This window comes from Dunckerocampus dactyliophorus, chromosome 4 (assembly GCF_027744805.1).
Source record: "Dunckerocampus dactyliophorus isolate RoL2022-P2 chromosome 4, RoL_Ddac_1.1, whole genome shotgun sequence".
In the NCBI taxonomy this organism is placed as follows: domain Eukaryota; kingdom Metazoa; phylum Chordata; class Actinopteri; order Syngnathiformes; family Syngnathidae; genus Dunckerocampus; species Dunckerocampus dactyliophorus.
The window spans coordinates 17,020,534-17,035,881 of record NC_072822.1 but is presented as its reverse complement, the minus strand read 5'-3'; the positions used below and the strand labels follow the sequence as shown (position 1 = coordinate 17,035,881).

Below are 15,348 nucleotides of genomic sequence, written 5' to 3'. Positions count from 1 at the left end.
GATTATGGAATGTTCACATGTGGTCCTCGGATTACAAACAACTTTCATTCCTACAAGTGTGATGTGACGCTGAGTTTTAGTGTGAGTCGTACTGAAATTAACACCTAAATCACTCTCAACGCATGAAGGACATATTAATACAGTACAGTAATAAAAATATTAAATATAAACAATACGGCCATTAAAAAATGAATGCTTTACTTTTATCCCTGTGGTTGTCTTGGAAACAGGCCTATGGGGGGGGGGGGGGGGGGGGGAGTCTCAATCAGAGTTTTACGATGTCTAATTTCACTTTACTTTTCTTTTATGCACTGCACCAGAAGAGTCTGCTTTACTCATGGGAAACATAATGGAGGTTAAAGTGAACTAAAAACAACAAAAGTGACATAGTCCGTTCTCGGTGTGCGACTTGCATCTACGTATTACTCCGCCTATGTATGCTATGTATGCTATGTATGTATGTATCTAGTGCGCCCACATAAGTAGATGTAATGTGTTTGTTTCTATTAATAATTTATGGGAGTACGTTCATAACCACAAAACGGCCTAACACGGAACACTGTAAAATTAAACGCCGTAAAGCAGTGGTCCCCAACCTTTTTTGACCCACGGACCGGGGACCGGGGGCTGGGAGTGGGGCGGCGGGGGTGTCGTACAATATAGCGATCTAATTTATCTTATTTATTATGTATTGTGTAAAACTAAGACATGAATAATATCAAATTAAAAGCACAAAATGAATGAACATGGCTGTTTGACGTGTGTGGTAAGAGGCAGTGTGCTAGCATGAATTAACTTGAGACAAATGTGCACATTAGCACTCAATAAGTCATCAAAACTTACCTTTATGCATTCCCACATAGTATCAGCATTTGAGACCAAATATGAGGTGAAAGAAAAATGGTAAAAATACAGTAGTAGTCTATCTGTGCGGCATGAGAGAAAGTTAGCACACGCATAATGGACATGCGTCAGGTGAGACGGATGTAACAGAGAGAATCCGGCCACTTTTCAAAATAAAACATCAAAAAAAGAAATAATGGAAGTTATATTTTCTTTCTGTGCGGCCCGGTACCAAATGACCCACAGCCCGATACCGGGCCGCGGCCCGGGGGTTAGGGACCACTGCCCTAAAGGACCACCTATTCACAGTAATCCCTCATTTATTGTGGTTAATTGGTTCCAGACCCGACCGTGAAAAGTGAATTTCCGCAAAGTAGAATTCCTTATTTTTAATATTATATAATATAATGTATAATATTTTGTAGCATTGAAAACCTGTTTACGACCTTCTAAATACGTTTTTTTAACATTATTAGAGCCCTCTAGACATGAACTAACACCCCTACAGTCACCTTTGCACACGTATTAACCAATATAGGAGACATACCATCATTTCCGGTGTATAAGCCGCTACTTTTTTCTCACGCTTATACAGTGATGCAGCTAATTTATGGTCACATTCTAATCTCGTGACATCTCATATACTTCAGAACAGCCATTTTGTGCGTCATGCACACACCCTCATTATGGAAAACACACAAATACTGTAAATGCATATGATGCAGCTTTCAAGTTAAAAGGATAGTTCGGATTTTTTACATGAAGTTGTATGACATCCCCATCAGCAGTGTAGTGCATCCCCCACTTCGTCACATGAGTTGAGCTCTGGTCGGTTTTCGTTGTGGAGGAAAATAGTTCCTGGCTAGTTGCTGGGGTCTCCTAAGTTTTTTGCTTCTCAAAACATTATGTTTTCAAAAGAGCACAGTGCTTTTAGTGCTTCTTTTTTTTTTTTTATTACGGCGTATGAACGCCGTTACAGGCAGCGCCTGGCCCTTTAATAAGAATTGCATTGTGGGAAGTTGAGTACCTCTCTTCCCTCGCTCGGCTGTCTGCACCGCCCATTGTTTTCTGCGTCCTGATTGGCTGTAGACCATTGTCAATCAGTCTCCTTCGTGATGTATGTACTTTATTTATCCCACAGCGGGGAAATTTACTTGTTACAGCAGCAAGCAAGCAAGACAAGTAAAGAGAACAGTGTAAAGAAAGCATAGTGTCTACAACATGGTTCAGGTGGTGCAGGTGTTGTAGAGCCTGACAGCGGTCGGTATGAAGGACCTGCGGAACCTCTCCTTCTTACACCGTGGGTGTAACAGTCTGCTGCTGAAGGAGCTGCCCAGGGAAACCACAGTGTCATGTAGCGGGTGAGAGGTGTTGTCCATGATGGATGTCAGCTTAGCCAACATCCTTCTCTCCCCCACTTCCTCCACGGAGTCCAGAGGACCGTCCAGGACAGAGCTCGCTCTCCTGATCAGCCTATTGATCCTGCTCCTGTCCCTGTCCGTGCTGCCCCCTCTCCAGCAGCCCACAGCATAGAAGATGGCTGAGGCCACCACAGAGTCATAAAAGGTGATGCCCTGCGTGTCTCCTGTGTCATCGCCAGCTTGCTTGCGAGCTTGTAAATGAATCCTCGCTTTGAAGGACTGCACCAGTATGTTTTAACAAGGATAGAAAAATGCTACAGTACAGCGGAGCGGCGCCAGCACGAAAAGGCTTTTTTTGTGGGCAAAGGTTTTGTGATGCAAATATATTACTCTTTTGAACGCATATTGTTTTGAGAAGCAAAACACTTAACTTAAGACTCCAGTAACTAGCTGGAACTACTTTCCTCCACAACAAAAACCCACCCGAACTCGGCTCACGGGACAAAGCCGGGGAAGTCACTGCTGATGGGGATGTCACACAACTTCATGTAAAAAAATGTTTTAACTATCCCTTTAAAGGCGACCTATCTAGCAACTTTTGCTCAATTAACCGTGATAAACGACGGATTACTGTACCGTAGTTGCGTACCGCCATGGAAGAAAATGTCACCTTTGGTTGAGTTGAAATATGTTTATTGCTTATGGAACTTTGTGCGTTAAACTATTTTTGTGAGTTGACACTTTAACAGTGTTCACGTCGTTAAGGATGTGCTAGGAAATCAACTTCCATATGTTTCACATATTCATTCATTTTGCAACGGAATCGTCCGTCCATCCATTTTATACCACATCTGAGCACAATTAGCGAGGGCGCTGATAGATTTTTCTCTGGTTTGATGCTCATAAATACATATTACTGCCAGAACAACATTAGAGAGTCATTTTTTTCATAATAGGAGACCTTTAAAGTTGCTTCATATGCAAATTATGAAGTTCTCGTTTTTTTGGTCCATGCAAAAACATGTCAATCAGAGCTGTCAGTCAAGTTCAGAGGCAGAACACTACCCCCTATTGACAGTCAATGGAAGTACACCCCAAACCGAATGCGGCATCAAAAACATTACATTTAGATGGATTTCAGTAAAAAAAAAAAAAAGAAAGAAAGAAAGAAAGAAAAAGTATGAATTCTTCCTCTCCTGCGTGATGAAGATCTTGCAAACATTGTTTGAGCCCAACCGTACCACCAAATAAAACGTGACGTCACAGCCAGATGCAAATAAAAAGTGACACATGAACTACGGAAGGGAAAGAAAGCCCTGCCTCTGCATCGGTGCGTGCATATCTACTGAGTTCGAATGCAAACACTCCATGCTGTACCTCAATTAGCACCCCACTCTTCCTCCGGCTTTTTTTTCCTACTCCGATGCTTCACACTCGGCCGCCAACACAAGGTAAGTGCGCTTCTTCTCGCCTCCTCGTGCACGCACAAATTGTAAAAACATTTTTTAATGCGTTTTATATTAATGGATGTATTGAATGCTTTTCCAAAAGACAGTGTTTACTGTGGGGGATTATTTCCCCTATTAGTCCATTTGCAGCTCACTGTGCCGCCTTGTGATCAAGACTTTTCTGCATAGTTCCACCACATAGAAACAATAAAGGGGGAAAAATACACTACGTGTGACGTGAATGACTCAAATCCAATTCATGTAATTTAGTACGAGTACAAAAAATATCTGAAAGTGGTTGTTAATTAGACAACAAAATGATAAGCTTGAAATAATACATAATGTTCACCTTAAAACATAGAAAATATGAAAGATCAGTCAACTGGGACTGAGCATTTCAATTGGGAGAATATTTTCTATGTTGCCATATGTCTATCCAGATCTTATTTATGCAGCTTTACCAACCTTCCCAGATGAAACAATGAACAGGAACTTCCTTTTGACATCGAACATAGACAATAAAAACAAATAGCTACCCAGATAAAGTACTTCTAATAATGCGGATTACCACTGACTATCATAATTATTCATAGCATCACCTGTTTTATTCGTCCCAAGCCGGGATAAATGGGAGGGTTATGTCATGAAGGGCATCCTGTGGATAAAAAACCAAGTCAAACAAATCATGCGATTTACTCTCTGTGGTGATCACGAACAACATGAATGTATTGATTGTGATAACATGAATGTGTGCCCACACAGGCAGCAATCAGGTCACACATCATGGATGATCGTAGCACTTACCAGTCAAACCACAGTAGGCATATTTATACCGTGACTCGCAATGATATGATACGCTGCGATGTAATAACTAGAGATGTCTGATAATATCGTCTGATATTGGCCAGAAAACATGATATTGGTTCATGTTAGTATCGTTTTTTCTGACAATAATGATATCGGGGTGCAAGTGATGTCGTCGTGCTCCACACAGTATGCTTGCTAGCTCAGTATGTCCGTGGTCTGTAATTACTTTCAAGGTTTGCCTTTGGGTTGTAAATCAGTCATTTGTAATGACTGTAAAATAAGCAAGTATAGCAACTTCCTTTAACACTCCTAATCTGATGTCTAGGGGTGTCTTGGAATAGTCGACTGTTCAACGATTCGATTCCGAGGAGGGCAGGTCGACTTTTAATCTCAGCGTCGAATCATATGAAAATGCCATGTGATCAAAGATCGTACCATTCTGACTACACGGGGGTGCATACATTTTTACATAGTATGTTTTTGTTTTTGTTATAAAAAGCCTATTTTGATACAAATTCTTCCTGATTTGTGTTATTAATGAATTGAAAATCACGTGTGTCTTGAACAGAAGACCTATACTTACGCAAGATAGTGTAGCGTAAATCTCTTCCAGATTTGTAGTTTTGTGGTTCTTATTTTGTTCAAATTGGGTCTGGTTTAACGTCTTATGCTTGACAAGAATTATTGGATATTGGATTTCGCAACGCCAACGTCCAAGTCCACACACACCACCCAGTCAGGCAGGAGGTGCTTGCAAGCAGTTTTGGGAATGTAAACAAAAGCGAGGAAGGCATGGAGGAATACGAGCTAACGCCAAGCTAGCAAACCCAGCATTTTTCTTGCTAATGTACGGTCTTTAGTGAATAAAACGAACAAGTAACGATTCCGCAGTAAAGCCTACATCACAACTGGAAGTACGTTTTTTTTTTTTTGGCCGTGCGTTTTGTGACGTTCCCCAAATCTCTGTTTGTTTGTTTTTTTTGCTTGTGGAGAACGTACTTGTGGTGAGTATGAAGGAGTAAGGTCACCGCGTACCCAACGTACAACCTGTAAGTCGAACGCACAAAATCTGAGGCTTCTTCATCGCTTCATTCGTACAACCAACGCACGTAAGTTGCCAGTGTGTCAAACTCGCAATCAATGTACTGGCCTTGCGTTCCTTTCTGGCTTCGCATGAATGTTGCAAGAACCACGCGCAAGCTATACATTGTGCGTACCAACGACGTAAGATCCATACCGGAAACATGATTGGTTCTGCACATTCGTGAGACCAACGCCACTCGCAATTTTTATATTTATAATTATTTATTTCAATTTATAAACATAAGTTTTTATATTGGGGGTTCTTTTCCTTAATGAGGCTTGTTAAAAGACTTCACCAGCATGTAGATCTTCTTTATTCACCAACCGTGACCTCACGCAGCACCTGCGCAGACGGCCCACAGGCGCATACGTCACATTGCATTACGACAGGAATCGAATATAAATATATTTTTGGCATATATATTACAACAGAGGAAAGCACAAGTATATTAAGCACCGGCGTTAGCTGCCTCGTTAGCACCGAGTAGCGCCGTTGTCGTTGTCGGCATATCACTTACGTCGAGGGTCACCAAATCTGGAGATGGTGATTCAGAACGGGACAGGAGTCGAGGATACAGTAAGTGTATAAAGCGTTTACTCTCCACTGCGCATTCACGACTGTGAAGTAATAATGTAACATTATGAGTTTTTTGTAATTATTTAAGCTGTGACCTTCTTGAGCCACTTGATTGCATTTATTTGCATTTTGCTTTGTTTGTTTTTTTACTAAGAAAATATTTATTGTGTTGTTGAGCTGCAGGATTAGCCACTGCATTGAGAACTGCATTTTATTTATTACTGATTTCTAAAGAATTCCGGTATTTTTGGTTATTTATTTTAAATACACATGTTCCACTTTCATCGTGTTCTATTATATGTAGCGGATGTCGGCTTTTTTTCAGCCAATAACAATATCGGTGTCTGCATCGGCCCGGCTCTAATCCCTAGCATGAGCCGTTAATGAGCACGCTGTCAAAGCAGACATGAGACATCCAAACCCGCAGCGTTTAATAATGATGATTTGCCTGCCTCCAATCCCATCAGGTTGACATCAGCCTGTGGTGATGGAAGACACGAGCAGTGACGGTGTTCCAGAGCTCACATCACCACTTGTGACCCACGAGGAGAATGGTACAGGTCGCATGTTTGAGGTGGCACTCCAGAACGTCTCCTCTGAGCGCGGTCCCCAGATTGAGGGTGTGGAACTGCTGCAGTCCTTCAAGCTGCTCATCATTCCCTGCTACACTCTCGTGGCCCTGGTGGGCGTCGTCGGTAACTACCTGCTGCTGTACGTCATCTGCCGCACTCGCAAGATGCACAACGTCACCAACTTTTTCATTGGAAACCTTGCCTTCTCTGACATGCTCATGTGCGCCACGTGTGTCCCCTTCACTCTGGCCTACGCGCTCAACCCCCGTGGGTGGGTCTTTGGGCGCTTCATGTGCTACCTGGTCTATCTCATCCAGCCGGTGACCGTGTACGTGTCAGTCTTCACCCTTACCGCCATCGGGGTGGACAGGTGAGTCGTTGAGAAATATATTGCTGCCGCTCATCATCAGATGAGGCACCCTGCTTGAAAGATGAGGCTTCCAGCTCGGTGCTATTCTTGTTTTAGACAAGGACAGTGGAACATCACTGCACATAATTTCACACAAAATGCCTGTTATCATCCGGCAAAGGAAATTGCTTCAAATGGCAGCGGCAGATGCGTACCTGCCAACAGTCACTTTTGGAAATATCCCGGCAAAATAAAGGATCGTTTTTTTTATACTCCAATTAATTTTGTGACGACATGGTCTGCTTTGTAGTTGAACTCACCAAACGTACATCATGTTGATGACGTGTCGCTCCCTTTCATTCAGATTCTTTGCGGTCATTTTAGGTGTTAGCTGTAAGCTAACCTACCTCATCGCTAATGCACTTGGTGCAATTGTAACAAACTTGCTGGGGACAAGTTATAACATTAATAAACGTTAATTAAATATACAACTGTAAAGACAAAAAACACAAAAGAATTGGAAAAGGATAAGTTAGGGGAAGTATTTTAAAGGTGTTCTATGAGACAATGTGAAATATAATGAGTGTATACGATGTGTACACTAAAACAGTGGTCCCCAACCTTTTTTGACCCACGGACCGGCTTGTGTTCCCACAAATCTTCCGCGGACCGGGCGGTGTGTGTCGTACATTATAGCGATCTAATGTATCTTATTTATTATGTATTGTGTAAAACTAAGACATGAATAACATCAAATTAAAAGCACAAAATGAATGCCAACCCCCAGAGAGATTATTACATGGCTGTTTGACGTGTGTGGTAAGAGGCAGTGTGCTAGCATGAATTAACTTGAGACAAATGTGCACATTAGCACTCAATAAGTCATCCAAACTTACCTTTATGCATTCCCACATAGTATCAGCATTTGACACCAAATATGAGGTGAAATAAAAATGCTAAAAATACAGCAGTAGTCTATCTGTGCGGCATGAGATAAAGTTAGCACACTCGCAATGGACATGCGTCAAGTGAGACGGATGTAACAGAGAGAATCCGGCCACTTTTCAAAATAAAACATAAAAAAAGGAAATAATGGAAATTATTTTGTCTTTCTGTGCGGCCCGGTACCAAATGACCCATGGCCCGCGGGGGTTGGGGACCACTGCAATATATGATTAACATTACAGGTGAGAGAACTCGCATATCAGCTTGCAGTAAAATATGGCTGCAAACCTCCAACGTCACGGAACGAGACACCAACTGCTGGGCCAGACTGGTTGTCCGACTTTGTGACACGAAACCCAACTCTGTCCGTTACGAGTGCTGAGGCCGCCAGCCTTGCATGGGCAGCCCGTTTTAATAAACACAATGTGGCACTTTTTAACTTGAAAGCTTGAAGTCATGAAAACGGCACAACTTGAGTGCAAATGACATTTGGACTGTCGAAATATCCTAAATAAGAGGTTTCCAAACCTTTTCCACTGAGGGCCACATACTGAAAAATGAAATGATGCAAGGGACACTGTGATATTTTGTAAACCAACACATGTACATATGCTAAGAAGTTTGATAAAATACTACATCTCAGCTTTGTGATATAAGTGAAAAAACGTATTATTAGTATGAACACTTTGCTCTTTTTTTCCCCATTTTTGCTGTCGTTTTTTTTCCCTTTATTGTCCATATATTTCAACTTTATTCTAAAATAATGTTTGCTCGTAATATTACGGCTTTGGTCCCATAATATTATATCATGTTTTCCCCAATCAAATTTTCCAAAAATAACAACTTTATTCTGTTTTGTTTCTCATAATAGTATGACTTTTAGCCTGCTAGCTCGTCACCACAAAAGACTTTCAACACATCAGTAAAAAACAAAAAAAACAAAAAACAAAAAACAAAAGTTTGGAACGTCTTAGGATTTTACGAGAAGGGTGCAGAACTTGACCAGCCGGAGGCGAGTACGGTCCCTTTTTTTGCTCTGTGACTTGTTTACTTTGAAATGTTGCACCTTTGTTACGTACCTGGAGTGTTGAAAACACTATGCTCAGTCTGAAATGTTGCTCGCTGACTACTGTTATGGCATTTTGAGTATGGGATTGTTTACTCTTACAAGCTAACACAGCATTTTCATTGCACCCGTGTGACAAACTTCTTTGTCTTATTACTTATTTACTTATCCGTGCTTGGAAGACGTGTCATTCTTTTAGGGGTTTCACACGATCGATGTTTATTATCATTGCACACGGTATACAACGAAACTTAGTTTGGTGGCTCCGCTTCCATTAAGACACGATAAAACTTAAATGTTCCAAATGTAACAGTTATAACAATATAGGTAGAAAACATAGAATGTCAAATATTCATCCCATCAAACAAAAAGATGTTCATTCAGCAAGTCTTTTTTTGGTCTGTGTATGAAGAATAAATGCAGCACGTCAGACATGTTATTCTGATGTGCTCCTTTACACATGTCAAAATACTAATCGCCATCTTTATTTTATAATGTATGATTAATATCAACATCAACAAACATGAACCATAGAATCAAATCGAATCGTATCGGTTGTACGCTGAAATCGTATCGAATCGTTCCGTTTTTAAAATATAGCGTTTTTGAATCGTATCGTAACCTGTGTATCTCGCATCGAATCGAACCGTCTGTCACAACGAGATTTCTATCCCTATAAATACTGTAAGACATGATGTAGACTCACACGTTAGCATCGGGAGAGCGCCTTGTTATTTTTTTCTGGGCGGTGTCATCACTGTAACATTACTGACACCTAGTGATCAGTGTGGGATACTACGAATCACGTCTTTGAATGCGTCTTTTGAATGCCTTATATTTGTATTTCCATTCATTTAGACATTTTTATGGTTGAAATGCTTAATTTAAGCCAAAAGTAAGTAAAACTTGATTAAATATACATATTTTATGACTAATAATAGGGTGTAGTTAACCACAAAGTAGCAATAATTTATTAATAAGTTTATTTTGAAAATCCGTGATAGGTTAAAGCTGCTAAAAAGTGGTGAGAGTGAGAGTGGTGAGAATTACGATGTTATTCTCGTAAAATTACAACTTTTTCTTACACCACAACTGCTGATTTTTCCATTTTTGCTTTGTTGTTGTTGTTTTTGTTAAATTTTATTTTTACAATGTGACAAAGGCCAATAAAAAAAACAGGGGCGGGTCGCACTTTGGACACCCCTGTCTTAAGTCATTGTCATGGTCCTTATTTGATAATGTTACAATCAGTGAGGTTCATGGCTGGTGAGGCACTTACTCCTTTGGAATTGTTTTAATGTTAACACAGGTTGCTTTTAAGAGGATAACCAAAGAGGAGAAAAATTCACTTTGGTTCAAACATGTTTTTCAGATACTTCTTAGACCTAATTATTTATTTATTTTTTTATCAACTGAAAAATAAAATGTTGTTCTTACCTTACCTTATTTGTATATGAAGTACATGTAAGTTTGCTACTTTGTTGTAAAAGTCTGATCACCTCCTGGTGAGTTTGGGTGTATAATCCTCCATCTTGGCAGTCAAATTCATTCATTCATTCATTCAGTAGAGCATAAATACATAGTGAACGTTTTTGATTTCCTAGAAGCGCCTTCCTGCTCACGCACGCCCCCACCCCTTCAGGATGCAGCGGTATTGCAAGTGTCTCCCGTGTGACATTTCTATGTATTTTATTGTCTGATTAGCAAGACTAATGATGTCACACTTACACTAAAAATGTCACGGTGCGTAATACATGTTTCTGCGACATATGTTATTGGTGACATGCTGACATAAACAAACTGGCAGCCGCCATGAGCCAATCAGTGTGCACTCAGGCGGTAGGCGGGGCTTGAGCAATAAACCGAGAAGCCTGCTCACGAGGTTACTTCCCTGTATTTCATCAAGAAATCTACAAATTCAGCGATTTCAACAGACATTTTACAGAAAATACATTTATAATACAGTTCAATGGACAAATATTAATATTTACTTTTATGTTGTTATTCGTTGTTGTATTTTTCATCATTCCTCACCTGCCTCCCCCGACCCACGTCACTGGTTACAATTCACTCCAAGGTAGGTTACTTAAAAGTGACCCTGATTGTGGGGTCAATTTGAGACGAAGTTATGCATTTTCTGTTTGTGTTGCACAGGCATTTTCTCAGCCAGACTTGAAGCTGGTTTGTATAGCAGTTAAAACACACTGGGTAGAAAAGAACTCAAAGTTAGGGACACAAATGCCAAAAATTCCCTGGGCTATACTGTATATACAGTGAGGCCACTGCAAAATGACCATTGTGGTTGAGAAGCTATGAGAATCTGTTTTATTATATACATGCCGGACATCATTCTCAGATCTACTGTAATACAAATGGTTCCTGAAATGTGAGGGGTGTGCTCACTTTGGAGAGACACTGTATATTGACCAAGGCTTCTCCTCTTTAACAGGTACTATGCCACTGTGCATCCACTGAAAAAGCGGATCTCTGTCTTGGCATGCACCTACCTGCTGTCCGCTATCTGGCTGCTGTCCTGTGCTTTGGTGGCTCCAGCTGTGGCTCACACCTACCATGTGGAGTTCCAAAATGAGGGCTTCACCATCTGTGAGGAGTTCTGGATGGGTCAGGAGGGGGAGCATCTGGCCTACGCATACAGCACTCTCTTCATCACCTATGTGCTGCCTCTGTCTGCACTGTGCATCTCTTACCTGTGCATCTCTGTCAAACTGAGGAAATGTGTCGCGCCAGGCTACCGCACCCAGAGCCAAGCGGAGGCCCAGCGCATGCGCAAACGCAAGACCTTCCGCCTGGTGAGCCTAGTAGTGGCCGCTTTTGGTATTTGCTGGATGCCCATCAGCATCTTTAATGTGCTGCGTGACATTGATATCAGCCTCATTGATAAGCGCTACTTCCTGCTCATTCAGTTGCTCTGCCACCTGTGTGCCATGAGCTCATCTTGCTGCAACCCCTTCCTTTACGCCTGGCTCCATGATCGCTTTCGTTCTGAGCTTCGCAAAATGGTCACATGCCGCCGTCGTATTGGCGTTGCCTCCAACAATGCCGCCACCGCCAGCGTTGTGCTGTGAAGGAGTCGTAATAAGCACCAATAACATGCAAAGATTTGTAATCATGCACATGAAGGATATCGCAGAGGGAGATGTGTGCTAAAGGGCAGGCGCTTCAAATGCAGTCTGGAAGGTGATTGGATGAGTGGTGTGTAACATGAATGGGGCAGGCAAGCAGCCAGTAAGCAGAGGCAAGATACAGTAGAGGAGAAAAGGCATCCTTTCTATCAAGAAATAACAAAACTTCTCATAAAATGCTACCTAGAGTAGCAATCTCATCGAGACCCTGCCATCAAGGACAAGTGTGCTTCTTGCATTTGTCACACCTAATCCACACCCATACTCACTGCCTCTTTGACCAGCCCATTTGGTCCGAGAGATACGTTTTTGGGATTAGAGACTTGTTGGAAATGACGTTTCCTTGAGGTGTGTGTGTTCTTTTATGTTGTGTAACATGTAACTGTGATTTGCCCAAACTGTGACGTCCATTTGTCAAACATTTTCAGACTGATGTGTTAAATGTTGTGTCCTACAACACATTTGGCGCTCCCGTATTACGCTGACATGAACATCTTAAATGAAATTGACCGTCTTGCAGTATACAAACATGTTAGTACAGCTGGTCTCAGTGCTTGTGAAAAGAAACAATGTAGATATAGATGTACAGAATTTATTCTTTCAAAAAAAAAGTATAATGTAAGTACATGCTATCGGATGAAATGTGTGTCTTTCAATCAAATACAAGCACAGTTTTCATTTGGATGTAATATTAGTGTCTTTATTTAAAAATAAAACCACATTGATATTGTCCGCATTGCCTCTGTTCAAAGTAGACTGCAGCATTATTTCAGAGGTAGCCAACAACGAGTCATTCAGCAAATCAAGACACAAAAGGCTTTGGAAGACGTGTGTACATTCAAAAGTATTGCTGGAATTTCTGTGAAAAAGGATTTTCAGTTAAGACAAGTAATAACAGTGAGCATTTCACTTTTGGCTTTGATTATCACAGACTTACTGGAAGCAAACATCACACTGGTTATTATCAGGAGTTACGGGACTCGGTGTTATTTTGTCATGTTCTTGAGCACCAATGTGCACCATCAGCCAAATCCTCACCACGTAAGACTGCAATTCCAAATATACAGCAGACACTCGCTGCTTGCTTTCATGCATTGCTGATTTTGTACATTGGAAAAAGGCACAGTATGTTTAAAGAAGGTAAAGCAGCTGATCAGAATACAACAAAAAACATTCAAATATCTGCAGTGCAAGGAAAATCAGTGATCCTGACTTGATGAGACTTATAAATTATGTTTTTGGGAACTATTTTCATATAGTCCATATATACAATGTTGTAAAATATATATTTTGGTATAATTGTGTCATTGCGTTTTATATACAGTGTGTGTCGAAGAAAGAGCACGAGCACGCCATAAAGACAAAAGTATTTGGCCGTGTGACCACTCCACCTACAGCAAGTGATAACTAAGAAAACACGGCTGGTCTATTCATCTGGAAGAACGTTTGTGAGGTCAGAGGTCACTGAGTGGTTAGTCAGGACCTGCTGGCTCATCATCTCTCTTCTGTCCCAGGAGTGTTTGATGGGCTTGAGTTTAGGGCTCCCACATTCTTCCCCACTAAACTCATGCAACCATGCCTGGATACATGCATGTGTGGACCTCGCTGTGTGCGCTGGGGCACAGGCATGTTTAAGGGCCTTCCTCAAACTGCTCCCACAAATGTCCATAATGTCTTGTTAAAAGAAACAGGTAGGACTAAGGGATCTAGTCCAACTCCTGATTGGATTATTGAATAAGTAGAGTGTCTGGATACTTGTGTCCACATAGTGTATATTAAATAAATCACAACCCAGGTTACCTCAAGTAAATCAAGAATGGCCAACCATCGAAACAGACATCAATATACATACAGTATTTACTTGCTTGTTTATCAAGGAATCACCACATACTAGAACCTCGGATCATTAACAGCATTCTTAAAGAAATTGAATCCACAAAGTGCATATGCTTTAAGACGTTCATGTGTCTCTTAGTACACAGCAGAAAGAAAAGTATCGCAGCAGGACTCTTCCTCCCCCGGGCTCACACTGGCTTGGTTGTGTTCATAGCCTGCAGGATGGCGGGCTTCTCCTCAATGACGCGCACCAGCAGGTTGTCAATGTAGTCTTCCAGCTCGCTGATCTTAGACTCTTTTTTGGACAGGTCAGCCTGCTGCCTCACCACCAGTGTGATCAGCTCTTCATGTGTCAGCTGAGTGAAGGGTCCACTGTCAGCCAAGCCTGCCATCTATATCAAGTACAATAAAGAAAGTGTCAAAAGGAAGAAAGACAGCTACCTGGGTCAACGTATGTCGCAAAGACACGATGAGGGGATTTGTAAATGTGTCATGGTGTTGTGTGCAGGATGTCAACAATACCTTAACCTTTCCAGCTGTGCCATTATGAACATGCAGGTCTCTCAGTCCAAAAGTGCTGATGGGAAGCGAACTCTCAGTTGTGTGCATGGGCTTCACTGGATGAGGCCTGTGGAGAAATGCATGAATATCTGTTAACCGACTGTATTCAATTCTGGCAGACAAATCATAGAAATGCAGTGTTTCCCATACTTTCATTTATTTGTGGTGGCCTGCTACGAATAAATTTGGACCCTACATGGCCCTGGTCTGCCAGAGAATAATACAATATTGCAATAGTGAGTATTCAAACCCTTTGAGAATCTGTTCCAAAGAAGCTGCATGTGACAAATCTAGCCGTTTTTTTTGTCTTTCGGAGACTTTAACATGAAAGCACGCAGCGCTCTTCTCAACGAGCAGCCGGTGCTGCAGTTTTGCTTTTCAGGTTTTTTGCTCACTTTTTGCCTCCCACAGCATCATAGGTCACGGCTAGTTATGCAAAGTCAACCTCCTTCAACCCACCACCACAAATAGATTGTGATCCTGTGGGAAACCCTGAGATGTCACATGAATGTGTTCAAGAAAAGGGGTTAAACCAGTGGTTTTCAAAGTGTGAGGTGGGCCTCTCCAGATCTGCAGAATCTTTAGAAAAAAAAGGGCCTACAGAGCTCGATTTAGTTATATTTGATTTGTAGCTCTTACGGTGACGACACTTTGAAAACCCCTGAGTGAAACAATGTAGTTCAGTCTTCAGTCTTTGCAAAGATTTGCGTTCTTCCATTGTGTTCAAAGACAGCAAGAACCCTCCAGCCAAGAATCC

At 41.4% G+C, this 15,348-nt stretch overlaps 2 protein-coding genes across 3 annotated transcripts in view; one reads left to right on the top strand and one right to left on the bottom strand.

Moving 5' to 3' along the window:
* The first annotated feature begins 3,354 nt into the window (after window positions 1-3,354).
* Window positions 3,355-12,948, top strand: prlhr2a (prolactin releasing hormone receptor 2a). The gene is made up of 3 exons (XM_054772473.1): window positions 3,355-3,655; window positions 6,587-7,061; window positions 11,501-12,948. The coding sequence occupies exons 2-3, from the start codon at window positions 6,607-6,609 to the stop codon at window positions 12,135-12,137; spliced, it is 1,092 nt and encodes a 363-aa protein (XP_054628448.1). The 5' UTR covers window positions 3,355-3,655; window positions 6,587-6,606; the 3' UTR covers window positions 12,138-12,948.
* Window positions 12,879-15,348, bottom strand: part of rab11fip1a (RAB11 family interacting protein 1 (class I) a) — a 19,602-nt gene continuing 17,132 nt past the window's right edge. For both annotated transcript variants that reach the window (XM_054772466.1, XM_054772467.1), the window contains 2 exons: window positions 14,553-14,658; window positions 12,879-14,422 (listed from right to left, as the gene is read on the bottom strand). In XM_054772466.1, the coding sequence (XP_054628441.1) occupies window positions 14,219-14,422; window positions 14,553-14,658 (310 nt within the window). In that variant the 3' untranslated portion in view covers window positions 12,879-14,218. The remainder of the gene's footprint in view (window positions 14,423-14,552; window positions 14,659-15,348) is intronic.